Source organism: Odontomachus brunneus, unplaced genomic scaffold (genome assembly GCF_010583005.1).
Source record: "Odontomachus brunneus isolate Ranch 3 - 2012 unplaced genomic scaffold, Obru_v1 Obru_scaffold_002, whole genome shotgun sequence".
Lineage (NCBI taxonomy): Eukaryota > Metazoa > Arthropoda > Insecta > Hymenoptera > Formicidae > Odontomachus > Odontomachus brunneus.
In genome coordinates this window covers 1,767,615-1,786,562 of record NW_022639452.1, presented here as the reverse complement: position 1 = coordinate 1,786,562, position 18,948 = coordinate 1,767,615, and the positions used below count along the sequence as shown (strand labels likewise).

The following is an 18,948-nucleotide window of genomic DNA, read 5'->3' as shown; positions in this document are numbered from 1 at the left end:
GGGGGGGGGGGGGGAGGGGGACAAAATATGGCGAAGGGAAAAGGGCGGAAATAAAAGTGAAGGAGAGATGATATGAAGTAATAGTTCGACAGAGCAAGAGAAAAAGCAAAAGTGGGGAGTAAAGGAGGGAGAGGGAAGGAGAGAGGGAAGGAGGGTAAAAGGAGAAAGAGAGAGGAACGAGCGAAGGAAAGAGAGAATGAGAGAGAATAGATTGCGCGAACGAGAGAGGAATAGTTCGCGATAGAGAGAGAGATGATAGGAGAGAGAGAGAGAGAAAGAGAGAGAGAGAGAATATAGATCGCAAGCAAGCGTGAAAAAAGCAGTTCAAGGTGAAAGAGCGAACGGACTGTGCAAAAACGAAGGAAGGATAAAGCGAGATAGGTAAAAAGAGAGAAAGGTAAAACACGCGCGCTCCTAAAAAAGAGAGACAGATGTGAAAAGGAAGGGAAAGGAAGGAAATACAGATGCGCGTGTGCGAATATGAGGAGGACAGAGCATGGTGGAGGGGAAAATAGTGTGCGAGAAAGAAGGAGAGGGTAGAGGGAGAGGTGGGAGGAACCGACCGACGCGCGCGTAGAGTCGCGGCGCGTATTCTCGCGACTATAGTCCTGCGGAAGATCATCGGGAGGACTACACCCCTGCCGCAGTGGCGAACATCAACCCGTAGCGGGTCCGCACATCATCGGGTCGCGCTACTCCGAAAAGACAGCGAGGATGAGTCTTTTACTGGACGAGGAGGAGATCGACGAGTAAGTCCTTGATTATCATCGTTCTGATTAGAAAGAGAGAGAGAGAGAGAGAGAGAGAGAGAGAGAGAGAGAGAGAGAGAGAGAGGGTGAGGAAGAGAGAGAGAAAGAGAGAATGAGAGAGAGTTAGAGAGAGTGAGTGAAAGAGAGAGAGAAAGGAAATCGAAGGTCTGATAACGTGTCATCGCGTTCACAATGTAGCTCCTCAAGTCGCTCTTTCGCGCACACGCTCGTTCGCCGAGGGCGCACGGAAAAGGGCTGGGTCACGAGTCGATCGTAAGGCCTGCCCTTCGCGAGTGTTCCCACAGGATTCGCGTTTTCCGCGCAGAAGGCCGGGATGAATTTTCGACAGGGTTGTCGACGCGCGACCCAAGGATAATACGGAAAAGAACGATTCCATATCTCTTTCCTGTCTGTGTCCTTAATAGCGGAATGTCGCCGGCAATGAAAATGGTCCCGCATTCTCTGGATGATCCTTCGACCACGCAGTGGTCGGAGAACTTTATTGAGCTTCGCGCGCGCATATTCGCGAGTCGGGAAACGCTGCTCTCTCAGCTGCGTCGTGATGTATGGCGCCTCGGGAGATAATAGCGGGGTGCATACAGCGAGCGCGCGAAGCTACACAGTGATCGAAATGAAGCTCTCCCCACCCGAGCCTAGAGTCTCCGTCTGCGAACGACGACGTGTGCGCGATCGAACCGTTTCTCTCATTTCATATGAAAAAATCCGGAGTGTAATTCGTGAACATTCTCTGCAACCTTTTTTCTGAAGCGCTACAGTTTCTCAATGAAAATTATAAGATTTTTCCAAATTTTTTTAACGCTGAAAAAAAACGCTACATAGAATACACATACGTGCATTATATTATTCTATGCTGAAATTTTAAATATTCGTATGCAGGAGGCCAAAGCAATGAAATGTCCCCATGACACGGACTCTTCGGTTATTATAATTATCTAATTTAAAATCAGGTCTTTCAGCGTGGAAACTGATACGTCCACTCGAAATATTATATATATTATAACTCACGAGATATTATAACAACTTTACGCGGTACAGCCATGTCATTTAAACGAAGAAGCGACTAATGGCCAATTGTCCTCCCAGGCGGACATAATAACGGAAATATTAAAATTTCTCTACGCGCGTGTGGATCACCACATCTTCTCTCGACCGCGCTACATTGATTCTCTCCGTCATCGTATCTCCGATATTAATTAAAACGGAGAAACGGGTTTAATTAAAGGGAGAGCTTGCTATGGGAGAGATTAAACAAGCGTATGTAGAACGAGTTACGCAGTGTGTCGGTGGAGCTACTCGAGATTAACACGAATAGCCGATCTGAATGGTAATCCTTCAAGTGCGAAAAGGTTGAGAGAGAGAAATGTCGAGTGAAGTTGAAACTTCGCTGGAAACCCATCGACAAAATGACGAAGTTTTCGCGACGTGGCCGTAAGGAGAACTGTAGTTAATCGAAAAACTTAGCCTCAGTACTCACAAGGAAAACAGAGAGAGAGAGAGAGAAGTAAAAACAATTGTGTCGATCGGGGAAAGAAGCAATGCAAATTAACTCAATAAATGGTCTCCGCGCGCGAATTTGATTCGCGAATCTTAAATTATGCCGCGACCGGCACGGCACGACGTCTCACCTTGACATTTATTAATCGGATGTGTCTTTTTTTAGTTCCTTGCGCGACAAAAACACATCAGTTTTAAGTGATTCGCCGCGCGCTCGCGGCACCAAGAGAAACAATTGCCGATTCGGCGAGGTCGAGCGAAATTAGAAAGAGTATAAATCGCGCGCCACACTTTTTCGCGCTTACTTCAGATAGTCAGTCGCTAAACGGTTTATACACATTTTTCCCATTGAGGTCGCACTGCTCCACGCTGTCAAAAAGACACAGCTGATGCGTTCGCGCAATAACCGGTTATGGCTGAAGCCGATGTGACAATATATGAGACTTCCGATGTCAACGGAAGATGTCAACAAGTGCAACGGAAGATTCAGGACAAACGTAGGTGAACTTTTATTACATTCTTATCTATCAGATAAGAGTACAATAAAGGACCGATACTTGTATCGTGTACCGTCACTTTGGCTCGTGAAATAACCGCAGCAGTGACTCAGTGGCGAAACAACCAGGAGCACTGCGACTTCACTCGGAAAAATTTCAAAAAACTATTTAGCAGCTGAATAACACGGATAAACTTACTCTCTTAAGGTGAATCAGTGAATAGTCACTAATATCAGTTATAAGTATAGTACTGAGCAGTTTAAGTGCTGTACTTATAGCTGCAAATTTGTGTATTTACTGTTTTCAATGATGTTTCACTGATTCACTTTAAGAGAGTACGATTCTCTCGATCGACAGTTACACAATTTTCGACTTTATGCATGTATACGAATAAGATTGAAACCATTATAATTTAAAAGCCATTTATAACTTGCTATTACAATTTAAAGATCATTTAAAAGCCATTTATAACTTGCTATTATAATTTAAAGATCATTTAAAAGCCATTTATAACTTGCTATTATAATTTAAAGATCATTTAAAAACCATTGTATAATCTTATCGTTATAACTGCAGTCATTTACGCGATTTTCAATCCCAAGCGTAATGTGCAAGGCCGAAAATCGGATAACTCTCGGGAACGATAGGGTATCCATGGTGTGAAATTCGTTGAATTTACATGAAATAAGAAATGTACAATATGAAATAAAAATTTTTCACAGAAAAGTCACGAATTAAATGTTCGCTCTGCACTGTTCGCGGCTCTCCTTTCCTTTGACGGAAGTTGATCATTTTTTTTATTAAATCGTCAGTGGAAAGAATTTTTATATATTTTTATTAGACGAATGTGTCACATGAAAATCTTCTCGCGATTACTACGAACGATGAATACCATGCTGTCGTCTTTCGTCGATGGGAGCGACGATGTTTCGAATCGTCGGTATCAGGCGAATTTTACGCCGATAAAACGATGCACGCGCCGTATCGAAAGCTAACGTCACGTCACTCACAGGCGCGCCTAATTAGGTCAGTGTAACCGTGTCGTATGTAGTGTAAACGCCGACAACTTTCCCGACTGTACCGATTCGTCGTGATTGCGGGACGCCACCGGCCGGTATCACCGATGGAAGCTGTATCGTGGAAATTCAGATTGTATGTCAAATCCGCTCGCGCGACGTTGCACGTCACACGCTTGTGCCATCTGGCAGTTTTATCATCTGTAATATTTTTCCCGAAGCTCGGCTCAATCATCCGCACTGAGACAAAAACGTTTGGTGACTGCAACTACGTAGAAAAATTGTTACAGTAAATTGCGATTAAGAAAACTATTTTTTTTTTTTTATTAAATTCTACTAGAATGTTAGTATTGATTACTTTATATTGATGTTACTATTTTCGTGCTAGAACAACCAGAAAATATAATTGGAGCCAAAAATGAAAAGGACGAACGAAATTTTTTTTCTCTCAATACGGGAACTACAGGACTCTCATCGAGCATAAATTGATCCTCCTGAATTTATCGGACGAATTGTCGTTAAAAAATAACGTAGCAAAAACCAGGCTAAGCCGCGGAAACGAAATTCGTTGAATTTACATGAAATAAGAAATGTACAATATGAAATAAAAATTTTTCACAGAAAAGTCACGAATTAAATGTTCGCTCTGCACTGTTCGCAGCTCTCCTTTCCTTCGACGGAAGTTGGTCATTTTTTTTATTAAATCGTCAGTGGAAAGAATTTTTATATATTTTTATTAGACGAATGTGTCACATGAAAATCTTCTCGCGATTACTACGAACGATGAAGAACGGGGCAGACTATCAAGAAAATCCGCTTCCGCGGAAGTCGATGTTTCAACCTGAACTTTCTAACATTTGCATATTCCGATCGGTATATGTTTAACATAATATGCATACGGAAACACTGAAATCCTACTTGGGCCTGGTTGCACCAACATTACTTTGGCTTTAAGCGAAACTTAAATATATATTTATCTTTATTTTTCTTTCTAAATAAATAAAGACAGACATATATTTAAGTTTCATTTAAAACCAAAATAATGTTGGTACAACCGGGCCTTAGCGCCTCAAAATGGCAGAAATCGCAAAAGATGCTTCTAAAGAGGACTCACACATACAAAGCCAGTAGATTAAATAAAATCAAAGAAGTTGATATACGCTTGAGAGAAAGAGAGAGAGGGGGAGAGAGAGAGAGAGAGAGAGAGAGAGAGAGAGAGAGAGAGAGAGCATGTACATCAAAGTAGACGTTAAACAATATATTGAAGGATCAAAAGTAGAAGATGAAAATTTCGAGTCGGGTGGGAGTGAAGGAATGAGGAAGAGGAGGAGGTCGAATGAAACGCATGAGTACGTGTACGTTGACTTACGTGCCTTCTGTTGGCAACGAAGTGGACGATCGATGCGACTCTATTAATAAGAAGAACGTAGAAGCAGATCGCGCCCTTTTCTCTAGACCCGTCGCGTGCGGCCTCACGTTCCCTTGTAAATTCATCCTTAGGAACTCGCACGGGGGACAACCGTAGATCCCGGAATCCGGACGTTTCTCTCTCTTTCTCTCTTTTTTTTTTGCCGATATCGTGCGGTGATAAAGTATCGATCGCTCTGAGTAATGTACTCACCGAGCAGCTCAAAGGAGATTTTCAATCTTTTTAACGCGTTTAACTATTTTCTATTTTAACACGTGAGAGTTTACCGACGGATAAATTTCCATCTCCTCGTCTCTCAGTAAAGAAAAAGCTAAATAAATAAAAAACGAAGACGGAAAAAAACGGGATATTAAATTAACAACGTGGGAGACGGCAGCGTTGTGTCTCCACGACGACCGGTCTTGTCAGAAACGCAAATCTCAGGAACGAGTTGCACAAAGTGCGGCGCGACGAATGGCAGTAGCAATAATGTGTGTTACAATTACGGCAACGTGCTTCTCTGATAAATGCGGCCCGGCCGAGCACCGATAAAGCGTCGAATGCGAAACGTATGACGACAGTAAAGCGGCGGGCGACACGTGCGCGAGTGGAAAAGCCGCGCATTTAAATGCAGATGAGGTCGCGCGACGAAGATGATCCGCGTTTTGCAAAAATTCCATTGAACTAGGCCACGCTTTGTAGGCTCTGCGCACGGACAGACGCATATATATTTATTTTTATAGATATTACACGGAATATATTATTTTTTTCTCGTAATACGTGGTGAATTCTCGACATCGCGAACCTTTTTTAAGTCGGCACAAAAGATAGAAACAGTAACTGTGTCAAAATTAAATACTAATTAAGTATCAGTCTGGTATGACATTCACGATTTTAGCGATGGAGTTTAAGGAATTCGTGCATGAAAATAAGATACTTTCATCTGCATTTGATCGTATTACACTGTATTTTATTGTATTACAGTACAAGTAAAAACAAATTCCAATCTCAAGGAACATTTCTTTTCTCTTGTGCTTCCTTCTCTTCTGATACTCAGACCAAGTTCCACAACATCCGTTTAATTTTAACTACCAGTTAAGTCCCAATAGTGATTGGTTAATTCTGATTAGCTTCTTAATATCAAATGCGATTGGTTAAGTCTGATGGAATAACCAGCCAGTTAAGTTAACTGGAGATTGTGGAACTGAGCCTCAAACGCTAATAATTAAAAAAATTTCGTATTCCCCCTCGTTCTTCGCTCATTATGTGTTTCTGATACCAAAATCCGAAATTTTCGAAAAATAATTCTCATTCTTCGCAAATTTACATCAAGAGGATATAATAATCGACGAGATATAATTTGTCTTCGATTTTTCCTTTTCATTCATTATATTCTCCTGTTAATAATAACCAAAATTTACGGTAAAATATTTTTTCTTCGTCAAGTAGTAAAAGTCAACGACAAGTCAGACAGTTGAAAATTTTTTTCTCGAGCAAGTAGTAAAAGTCAGTGAAAAGTTGAACTGTCGAAATATCCCAATTCCCCAAATCCTCACAAGATATATCACATATTTTAATAATATACTTGTTTTTTGCGCGTTCATAATATAATATAACATAATATAGTATAATACACAATACAATATATAATGCGACATAATTTAATATATATAATAGAATATAATATAATACACAATTTATATATATAATATATCATATTATAGAACATAGTCCTTCTTTCAACTCTTAGGTGTGCGAAGAACCATATATAAAATACATATATAAAATATATAAAATACCATATATAAAAATATAAAATATATAAAATATAACATATATAAAATACCATATATATATAAAAAAAATATACGTCTTTAGCCGTCCGAGACGAAAAGAATATTCTTGTTTGGAGAATATCTTTATTGCTGACATTTTAACATTAATCTTATCTTTAAATAAAACCTGCCTCTTCTATTTCGATTTAGGCGAGTTCAAAACAAAATAAAGATAATCTCCAAACAAGAATATTCTTTTTATTTGCGTACACATATCCGTAAAAATCGGTGAGCAGCACTATATCATACGTTTCCCCGTGGAATACAGAGACAGCTGCATCTGTTATGCATAACAGTAATGATTTATTTTGACAACAATTCTATAATAACGCACATTTCGCGATAAGAATAATTAAACGTCCGATTCTTCGAAATAACGACGTTAATATTTAATCGGCCGCACGCGCTGAATTATGTAACGCAAAATAAGCCGGTGAATCGCGCGGCAAACTTTGATTATGTCGCGGATCGATATAATTTCCAAAGCTTTACCGTGCGACTGTAGCTGATAGCTCGTACGCAGCATATCAATTATGTAATCGAGTGTGCGTTTTCGTGTGAGCGCGCGTGTGTGCGCTTTACCTATTTGCGCGAAAGCGGCGCTCGCGTCCCGATATGAGGTGAAAGATAATTGCGAAACGCAAAACGCGAAAACGCAATCTCGATCTCTCGTGATGTTTTTCTCGAGCGTGCCTGACAATAAAGACAAATTCGCGATATTGATAACCCGACCATAAATCTTTCTTCGCGCTTATCGCTTCGCTTTACTTTAATTGAATCGTCTGCACTATCGCACGAAAAATTATTTGTAAAAATCATTGCACAGAGGTAGATACGCCTTCTGACGATCGACACAATCGCGATAACGTGAGAATCTTCACGATCGTGACATAACGAAAACGGCAGACGATTCCCTCGCGAAAGCGGCAACAAGAAACCGCGCAATTCACATCACACACGTGTCACGTGTCACTTTGTATTCTAAAGCGTCTGACCGATATACTATTTTAAGCCTGCATGCGGAAATGAGGTCAGAGGTCAAGTGCACTTTAATAACTCCCGCATAGTGTCGACACATTGGCCGGTCATGAACTCGCCTAAATCGGAATAAATACAAGAAGCGAAAAAAATGCAAGTTGGCGCCAAGAGCATGTCGATGCATAAGAGCCAGGTTGACCAAGCGTTGCGCTCGTGTTGCGAGAGCAATAATGCAAAAGCAATCGCCAAATGTCCCTTTCGGAAGCCATATACCTCTTCTCGCGTCTCATCAAAATCAGAAAGATATTAGAGCAAAAAGGAAGATCTATAAGTTTTAAATATTTTTGTTACCATTTTTCCATGAGATTGTTCATTATGTTTAACTTCATATCGTATGTGCCGTTTGCCACGCAGAAAACATATTTATAATATGGAACGAACCAGAAGGTTCTGTTTATAAGTTTCAAATATTTTTGTTACCATTTTTCCGTGAGATTCTTTATGTTTAGCTTCATATCGTATATGCCGCTTGCCACGCAGAAAACACATTTATGATACGAAACGAGCCAGAAAGTTCTGCTTATCAGAATTCTATTAATCAGAAATCTTGTTAACCTGGGCAGAATTCTGATAACTTAAATCGGAACTTCCGCTTCGTCCATACCTCACCAGAAATTTGGTTCATTCAACCAAACTTCCATCAGAGAGGATCGCGACCCAAACGTTCGATAATTTACGTCTATTTACAATTTGATACAACTATATTACAGAAAATTAATCGCCCTTTTCGTGGCGCCGGCTCTTACTGACTTCTTATTTAATTCGTTAGAAAACAGAAAAGTCCGATTCAAGAGCAATCAAGTGAGTTTCCGGTCTATATGTTTCATATTCTTCATCGTGAATGAGTGATCTTGAGTGCTATTAGAGTTGGGATCAAGTTTTTTTGCAGCTGTGTGACGATTATGCAAGAGGATTATGCGTTTGTTTAACGCACGTGTCAAGAGCACTGTCTCTTGAGAGCCGTTGCGTAAGTCATTACATCATTGCGTCCGGTATTACTAACAAGCCGCGTATGTCGAGCGAACGCCTCTTCCTCCGTAAGCGCAATTCGGCTTGAGTCTAGTGACGTTTCTCATTATGCCGAGTTAATACTCATGACGAATCGCGGCTCGGACTAGACAGTTGCTCAATCGCGGATCCGCTCGGCCGAACGTAATAGTAGCCGAGTATTTGAGTAAATTGAAGTAATGCAGACTCTCTTAAAGTGAATCAGTGAAATGCTTCTAACTGAATCAGTTAAAGGGGTATTTCACCGATAATTAATGAGCATTCACTGACGGAAACACTCCCACTTTACTTCTCCATCTTATATCTCGCCGATTTTAATCAAAATGATAGTAAAATTTCACTGCCAAAATCAAAATCTGTCAAAAATCGTCATCTGCTGTACGAAATTCAACTTCTACATTGAATACATTGATTGTATCAGTCATTTGCAAATACCTCGTAACCTAGATTGTAACACTTTAGAGAGTGTATTCTTTATGGAAATACTACGCTCTTACAGTTGGTGATTTAACTGTAAATATAACATATACTATAATTAATAAAATCTCATTGAAAGGTGAAGTGTTTTCTTTGACAATATTGATGAATGCGCACTGATTATCGGCGAAACGGCTCTCTTACTGATTCAATCAGAAACATTTCAGTTGTTTTAATGAGAAACATCTTAATTAATACACTTTAAGAGAGCGCTGATCGTACTTTGATATAAGCGACGAGGAACGTGCATTCGTACGTCCCATGACTGATGATAATGGGAATCGCAGCCGTGTATTACGTGCAAAGAGGGCTTCCCAAAGTTCAGCGCGGCAAGATATAGGCACGCGTGCTATCAGATATCGCCGGCGGATATTACTGTATCGGTGTCGTTGCCTGCGACCACCGTATGGCTGGTGGATTCATGGCCTATCGATTAAACCTAAAATCTCGAAGGCCGTCCGCGCCGTAAAAGAGCGAGCGAGCGCATGATAGCAAGTGAAATTGAAAAGCCGCATGCGAAAATCTGACTACGCGCTCCTTCGCGTGCTGGCACCTTATAAGCGTTGTCAAAGGATTAAAAGTTGCACTTTTCCTCCCGCTAAGTTTTGCAACACATTGTAACAAGAAAATTTGGTTCTTACTCAGCGGATATATTTCTCAGCGAATATACACGTTCCATTTATGAGTGTATGAAGTTGGCACCCCACTTTTTGAAATTTATAATTTTGAAAGTTGTTCCAGATTGTTCTGACTTTGTACCCCATTGTTCCAAAGTGATATTGCTTCATTCGAAACGGTTTTCGAATAAAACAAAAGAAATGATTTTTTGAGCACCCCACTTTTCGAAAATCGAACATTCTGATATCGCAGTAGATTGTTCTAGTTGTTCCAAACATTGTTCCAAAAGGACAAATCCGTAAGTTGAATTATAAGTCCAAAAAATGAAAAAAATGTTTTTGACCTGGCACCCCATTTTTTGAAAATAAAGCATTCCGATACCGATATAGATTGTTCTAGTTGTTCCAAACATTGTTCCAAAAGCACAAATCAATAAGTTTAATTATAAGCCCGAAAAATTAAAAAAAAGTTTTCAAACTGTTTTGTCAAACAGTCTATCGGACCAAGAGTAAACTTATACTATCTTTCTTGTTCTAACCGAGATCTTTTTGTTCTGAGTTGTTCTAGGCTTAAGAATTATAGTTCTAGAGTATGAGACTTATAAGATCATTCGTTCTCTGAAAATTCGAAAAAAAATCGATTTGACAGTACTCGACGTCAAGAGTAAACACATGCTTCCTTTCTTGTTCCAACCGAGATCTTTTTGTCCTAAGTTGTGCTAGGCTTAAGAATTATAGTTTTAGAGTATGAGACTCGTAGCGTCATCCGTTCTCCAAAAATTCGAAAAAAAATCGATCATGTAAAAAATCTGAAAAAATTCTGGAACACTCTAGAGAGATATTTTATGTTCCAATAGTTACTTTAGTCATTTATTAACAATTTTTTGCAATAACAATTTAAATTTGCCGAAATCGACAAAAAATGTAATTTCGTAAAAAAAATTCATAACTTAACAACATATTAAAATTAACAAAAATATTTTCAGGTTTCTTTAGATGAAACTATTTTCTTAAAAAAAAAAGTTCTATATATTGATTTAAAAAACTATAATTATTTGGATGATTGAAAATAAGGATGATTGAAATATATTTCTGAGGTGACAAAAATTCAAGAAAAAGATGATTTCTTATAAAAATTAATCTTTATTATAGGAAAATTGGCGGAAATAATTACAAAATGTCATGACAAAATAAAGTGAAATTGCTTCGTTGTTTAAGCCTAGTATAACTCAGAACAAAAAGATTTCAGTTGGAACAAGAAAGGAAGCATGTGTTTTCCCTTGACGTCGGGTGCTGTCAAATCGATTTTTTTTCGAATTTTCGGAGAACGAATGATCTTATAAGTCTCATACTCTAGAACTATAATTCTTAAGCCTAGAACAACTCAGAACAAAAAGATCTCGGTTGGAACAAGAAAGATAGTATAAGTTTATTCTTGGTCCGAACTGTTTGTCAAAAAACTTTTTTTTAATTTTTCGGGCTTATAATTAAACTTATTGATTTGTGCTTTTGGAACAATGTTTGGAACAACTAGAACAATCTACTGCGATATCAGAATGTTCGATTTTCGAAAAGTGGGGTGCCAGCTCAAAAAATAATTTCTTTTGTTTTATTCGAAAATTGTTTCGAATGAAGCAATGTCACTTTGGAACAATGTGATACAAAGTCAGAACAATCTGGAACAATTTTCAAAATTATAAATTTCAAAAAGTGGGGTGCCAACTTCATACACTCTCCATTTATTGGATACGAAATTTCGCGAATTTCGCCGAGGAAAGATTGCAAACTTTAATTGCGTCACCGTACGAATTTAGGACATTATCGCGAAGCTATGACCGACTGCTATTTTGACACAACGTTGCGCATATTTCTGATTAATTAGTAAACAGTAGATCAATAATGCATACCGTTGGAAATCCAATAACCCGATTAAATTACGTAGAAGTATTATGTTTGTTTAGTGAAACAGCAAATTCTGGACGGAGAAAAGTAATTTTGCTCTTTCAGCAAAATCGTCGTTGCTACTGCATATTCGTAATGCATAAAAAAAATTTAGTTGACGTAATTAATTTTAGAAGTTATTCGTTATCAGAGCAGAAGTAATTTCGTTGCCAGGACAGAAAAGATTTGTTGAGTGTATTTGTCTTAAGAATTACGTTAATTTGCTATTGATGCAAAATAATGTATCCTTAGCAAATTTATTTGCTATCGGAGCAAAATTGCAACTTATATAAATATACGCAAAATTGCAACTTGTATAAATATATGCTTATATAAATCCATCATGGTTCTTACAGCAAAATAATTTGAAAATTCAGCAAATTATATCTAGTAAATAGTGATTAATACTCTTAGTATTAATCTCTTGTTGCTGTCCATATAATAAAGAAAAGATTTTGCTAGACCAGCAGAAAATTTGCTGAGCCAGTAAATTATTTTTCTCCGTGTATCGGCGAAGTGAAACCAGCTTGTAACAACTGCTGAAAAGACGCGAGAAAAGAGGAGTCTTTACGTCAGATGAAGAGAATTCCCTTATTCAAAAAGGCAAAGTGCGTTTCGTGCAACTAATAGATACTTTCAATCTCTGTGACGGAAGATGGTCTTCGATTGAACTCTCAAATTAGATATTCCGCTGGGATATCCAATTTTCCGTTTCGTTCCGCTGCACGTGATCGTTCCGTCGTCACGTACGCTCGATTCTGAATCGATTGTCCAAGCGAAGAAGACGAAGAAAAGTGTTTCGTCTCGGTGATATGGAATTTCGGGCGTTTCACGGTCAGGAGACTCGGAGAAAATTAAAACGATCCGTTGCTGCGGGTTATCAAGGGAGCGAACGGCCGACCCGAGACGGCGCTTATTTATCGATATCCTGCGGGAAGCCTGAGGGCAATTTACGGGCAAATTGCTTGGGGAACGCGGTCGGAACCGTTCCCTGTCGCTCTCCCCGCGGTGAGCACGCCTACGCGGCGCGACGCGCAAACGGAAATAAAAGAGTCTCCGGTTCTGGAACGAAGTTTTCCGGAGAGCAGGTGTGTATGTGTGTGTGTGTATGTGTGGGGGTGTGCGTTATCGCGATAGATATCCCGCAGGTGGAAGGAGGGACGGGAGAAGTTGGTTACGTAACAGCAGCGACCCTCGCGATCGCGAGCGAGGGAATGATTTCTCCATTTCTCGGTCATCCATGACAGGAAGTCAGAGGAGATTCGATTTTCATCGAGCGGAATTCAGCCGGGTTATTTCGACAGAGTTCTGTTCAGCGTACGCTGAACGAGCATGTCGTGTATCACACACGAAGGGAGAGGACGAGGCGGAGATAGAGCTGTACGCTTGAGATAACGTTTGCTATCTCGAAAGCTCACTCGACGTGATGACTGTTATCTGGACCGGGTTTTCTTTGATTGCATGTGATTTAATGGGAGATATTAGATGTCAGATAGCCATCGAAACCTCTCGCATCGATCACTCTCCCGGAATGAGTTGTGTGGAAAGTTCGGAGCTTCAAGTTTCCACGCGATTTTGTTACGTATCGCGCTGTAAACCGTGTGCTAGTTACGCATGAGAGGATTATCTGCATTATTTTGTTGCGCGCGCCACGTAAAAATGCAGAGGTCTCAGAGGTCTCGACTGCTTTGGACTAAATGAATCTGTGAACTTAGATGCGCTGGTATCCGCTTGATTGACAGAAGGAAAAGCCAGGCCGATAAGGCGATTGTACTAACCAAGTAGTAAACTGACAAACTGATTTACATGTGTATCAATAAAATATATAACATATGTACAATTAAAGTATGTATCTATCTTGGTCAATATTGAAGAAAAAGCAGAGGCATGTCAGAAATGAAAAGAATGTAAGAAATGTAAGAGATGAAAAGAGCATGAGATATCAGATCAAGGAAAGCTGAAAGGAAATCCAAAGAAGCCCCAAACAAGATAAATATATCTTGTATGCGCGATACCATATCGAGGGAAAAATGTTCAGTATTTGTAATTGCAACTGCGTAGTGAAGTAATTATAGCGGGGAAAGTAATTTTTACTATAAATATTATTTATAATAAAGTTAATCAGAAAAAGATATTTCTAAATCTATAAGAGGAGTATCTCACCGCGAAATTAGTGAATATTTATTGACTTACGGTGAATACCCTCACATCTTACTGTTCCGTCTTATATCTCACTGATTTCGATAAGTGGTGGGTGAGATTTCACTGCAAAAATCTGTAGTGCGCTAATTTGTCATGCATCGTATGACAAAATGGCCAAGTGCAACTTTTACATCTGTGACGATGGATTTTCCATTGAATGAGAATTCAATCGAAGACCATCCTCCGTCACAGGGATTGAAAGTACCTATTAGTTAGCACGAAACGCACTTTGCCTTTTTGAACAAGCAAACTTTCTTCATCTGACGTAAGGACTCCTCTTTTCTCGCGTATCAGCAGTTGTCACAAGCTGGTTTCTCTTCGCCGATACACGGAGAAAAATAATTTACTGGCCCAGCAAATTTTCTGCTGGTCTAGCAAAATCTTTTCGTTATTATATGGACAGCAAAAAGATTTGCTAAGAGTACTAATCACTATTTGCTAGATATAATTTGGTGCATCCACAAATTATTTTGCTGTAAGAACCATGATGAATTTATATAAACATATATTTATATAAGTTACAATTTTGCGTATATTTGCGACGATGGAATCAACGGTCATCATGCGATCTGCATGCAATGACACTATCTGTATTTGCAAACAATAACAGGATGCATCAATAACAGAAACAGCCGCTACCATCAGCTAATTTCCTCAGTGAGCTTTTACCGCGACTGCAATGCTACACTTATAACCGAATCATCAGTTATAAACACAGCATGTTTCAGTGAAAACAATTGATCGTACTTTAGAGAATACACTGTCAATGGCAAGCAATACTGCGGCGACTACTTTCTTACCAGAAGGAACAGAAAAAAAGAGAACACCGAAAGAATACGGCTGGCGCCGGAAACCATTGCAGTGTTTGCAGTAATGCCCAATTTTTTCATCTCCGATTAACTTTATCTTTCAGATAAATGTCAACCGTGATTGGTTAATCTTGCCAACCATAAATATGATTGGTCGAAGATTGGAATTCCAATAGAATAACTGGTAGACAAAGTTAACCGGAGGGGAAGAAATTGGGCATAAGACTGACCATTTTCTTCTCTCAGCGCGTCGCGACTGCATCGTCGACCATAGTAGCAGATCCCTGCTGCTGCTGTACGTGCCGCATCTTCGGCTTCTCTTACCTACCGCGACCACTACGACTGACCATTACGAGAGTATCCGCTCGCACATACGACCCACGTGTTGCCGTGGATCGGATCGTACTACGTGTACATGTACTACGTGTAATCAGCGCCGGCGGTGGCGACAGTGTGGTGGTAGAGACGGCAAGCTCGGTGCGTGCCTTGGGCAGACGTATAAAAGTTGCCTTCGTGATCGCCGGCAACTATTCCGATCGGCGACGGCTGCTCGCGACCGGACTTGCCTCATTTCATTGGCGAATCGGCCGAGTTATCGGCGTTGTCACCGACACAGCTCGTCGCGACTCGATCGGCGCCGATTGATCTCTTCGCGAGCTCCTCTCCGCCGAAAACTTACACAGTGAACACCGCGTGGGATTTCAGGGATCCTCGGGTTTCCGTTGCAGTTTTCGCGTTTTTTCACAAAGATGCACACCTGTCAGAGCAAAGTACCCGAAAACGAGGAGTTCATTCAGTCACAAAAAGAGGAGAACGGCAATGTGGAACGCAAGTTGACCAGGTAGTACGACAATTCTATTAGACTCGAGTGCGGGGGTCGAAATTCGATAAGAGTCACATACACGGAGAAAAATAATTTGCTGGTCTAGCAAAATCTTTTCGTTACTATATGGACAGCAAGGAGATTTGCTAAGAGTACTAATCACTATTTGCTGAATATAATTTGCTGAACCTAATCAAATTATTTTGCTGTAAGATGGATTTATATAAGCAGTTGTAGTCTTGCTCCGATAGCAAATAAATTTGCTAATGATACATTATTTTGCATCAATAGCAAATTAACGTGATTCTGAGGACAAATACACTCAACAAATTTTTTCTATCCTGGCAACGAAACTATTTTTGCTCTGATAACGAATAATTTGTAAAATTAGTTACGTCAACTAAATTTTTTTTCTGTCACTACGAATATGTAGTAGTAACGACGATTTTGCTAAAAGAGCAAAATTATTTTTCTCCGTGCAGATATAGTTGCGCGTCTGCACGGGAAAAGAAGAAGTTTGTTGGATTCACTAACTGGCGAAATAAATGAACGATTCAGGAGGTGTTATGAAATTATTAAAATTGCGTTTAACCCGATCAGAAACTTCGGTAATTTTGACTGAATTCCGCAGAACTTCACAGGCGAAATTTCTGAATCGTTCACCAGAAATTCTTTGTTTACTAACTAAACTTTCCGTCTTTTTTGTACAATTAAATTAATTTTAGACATCGAACGCGTCTGTAGGAATAAGAGAAATACATGTCGGCAAGTTCTGAAAGATGAGCAAAGTGTGAGCGAGATAAGAGATTGTAATGCTCAACGACTCGTGTCGGATCTCGAGGCAAACACTCGAAATGCACCGCGACTCGCCGAGACGGAAGTGCTGGTGTTGGCGAGTTGTGAAATTAGAATCATAATCGAGCCGAGCGATAAACAATAGTAATTTCGATCGCGGTTCGGCCATGAACGTTGCCATTGCAAGAGAGAGAGAAAGAGAGAGAGGGAGGGACTGTCCTCTACATGTTTCTACGAGACGAAAAAAATCAGGAAACATGGCAAATTGCGATAAACACGTAGGAAAGGGAGGAAGGGCGGGAGAAAGGGAGCGCGAAGAACGTTAGACGTTAATAAAGAGAGCCGTAACAAAGACGCGATATAGTCATAAACGAAGGAGATATAGCGAATGTAAATACGCGGTAGACCAGCACAAAACCTCGTACGAATCCTCGTCACCACGCGCGAGATATCTGCGCTCGAGAATTTGCCGAAGTCTCTCCATTCGAGTTGTCTACCTTTTGTACCTGCGCTATCTTCGCCGCTACGGGCTTCCCATTATTCTCCCTTCACGGTCCACGCGAACGCAATAGAAACCATGCTCGCACGAGTGACGCAAGGAACACAAAGATATACCTGCATTAGGTATCACGTTGGTTAGTGAGCAAAATCTCCTTGACATTTTTTATTTTCGCGCACGCCACAGAGGTCACTCAGAATTTCAACCAGATGTTGCGCGACTTCGCTGGGAAAGGCGAAACTTTAGAATTTAATTTGAATTAATATTCGGTTATTTTAATAAAAATATATGTCGAGAAATAAAAGTCATTAAAGACGTGTCCGTTAATGCAAATCGTCGCGATCCAGTTTCTCCGAATAAATTTGCACACCACTTTGCTGCATCCAATCGATTGTACACACTTGTTGGTCGAAGTGAACATTTTTCAGAAAGCACTCGTTTGCCATTGATAACAAAGCGCGAGTTTAGTTGAGATGTTATCGATCGATAATTGAAATATAATAATTGAAAGAAATAAAAGCGATTGTAGATCAGTAGAGAAAATAACATTGTCAGGCACATCTATTTCCCCTCCTCGATTTCACCGTTGAATAACAGATAAAGAAGATCGTTTGTAAACGCGTCGCGGATCAATGTAATCTGTCGGACGATAGAGATGAGATTGCACTCAGATACCTGATAAGGCCATCACCATTCAATCGACATGTCGCGATGATTCGACGAGAAATTGGAAGCACGGTTACTCGATGGTACTTTTGACGATTCTGATTTATTCTGTGAACTGTCAGACGTGTGAAAAGTAAGGGACTAGGTAAGAGTTGCAGAATTCCCACTTGAGGTAAGGAATGTGAAGTTCTGCACTAACTTGCGGCACAAAAGGTGCTGCAGAAACTCTCTCGTTGACAAAGTGGAGTTTAAGACTTGAATTTATGAGATATAATAAAGAGCCTCTCTATTATTATTATTACTCTTCAACCGCCGTCTCGTGTCTCCCGAAAATATGATACGACTATTCGACGACACCGATAGCAACGTGTTTCACTCGACTGCTTATGCTCGCGAATCTCCCGACGGCCAAAACTGATTAGGTTTACGATTGCATTAACCAAGTCAATTTTCGACGTTGATGCAATTACGGCGGCGTGCCCGTTCCTTCGCTCGCCGGCAATTCAATTCGCGACGTCGCGATATCAAAGGTGATTTAATTGCTACTCGATCGTCTCACCTTTCTCGCGATGAAACGCGATAATCTGTGAGACGAAATACACGTGAATTTCGAAGCTGCCAAAGACTTTGAGAATTTATTTCAATATTGTTCTAAGGTAAAAATACTAATATTGACACTGATAACATTGGCACTCAATTCCAGACATTTTCATTGTTTTTATTTTGAAATACGAATAGAAGGACTTTCAATATAGAATATACATACATATATTGAATATATATAAAAACAGAGTATATTCAATAAATACATAAATAAATAAATATATATATATATGTATATATATATATTTATTTATTTATTTATTATTTATATATATATATATAAATAATAAATAAATAAATATATATATATATGTACATATATATATATATATTTATTTATGTATTTATTGAATATACTCTGTTTTTATATATATTCAATATATGTATGTATGTATGTATGTATGTATGTATATATATATATATATATATATATATATATAAATAATTTAT

At 39.5% G+C, this 18,948-nt stretch overlaps 1 protein-coding gene across 3 annotated transcripts in view; it reads left to right on the top strand.

Annotated features, from left to right (window-relative positions):
* The first annotated feature begins 585 nt into the window (after positions 1-585).
* LOC116841585 (uridine phosphorylase 1) overlaps positions 586-18,948 on the top strand; it is a 25,727-nt gene continuing 7,364 nt past the window's right edge. The window contains exon 1 of one of the 3 annotated variants that reach the window (XM_032809693.1): positions 586-749. In XM_032809693.1, the coding sequence (XP_032665584.1) occupies positions 715-749 (35 nt within the window). In that variant the 5' untranslated portion in view covers positions 586-714. Of the gene's footprint in view, positions 750-15,607; positions 15,954-17,340; positions 17,366-18,948 lie in introns of those variants that run through there. The other 2 variants (XM_032809685.1, XM_032809702.1) reach the window with 2 other exon arrangements.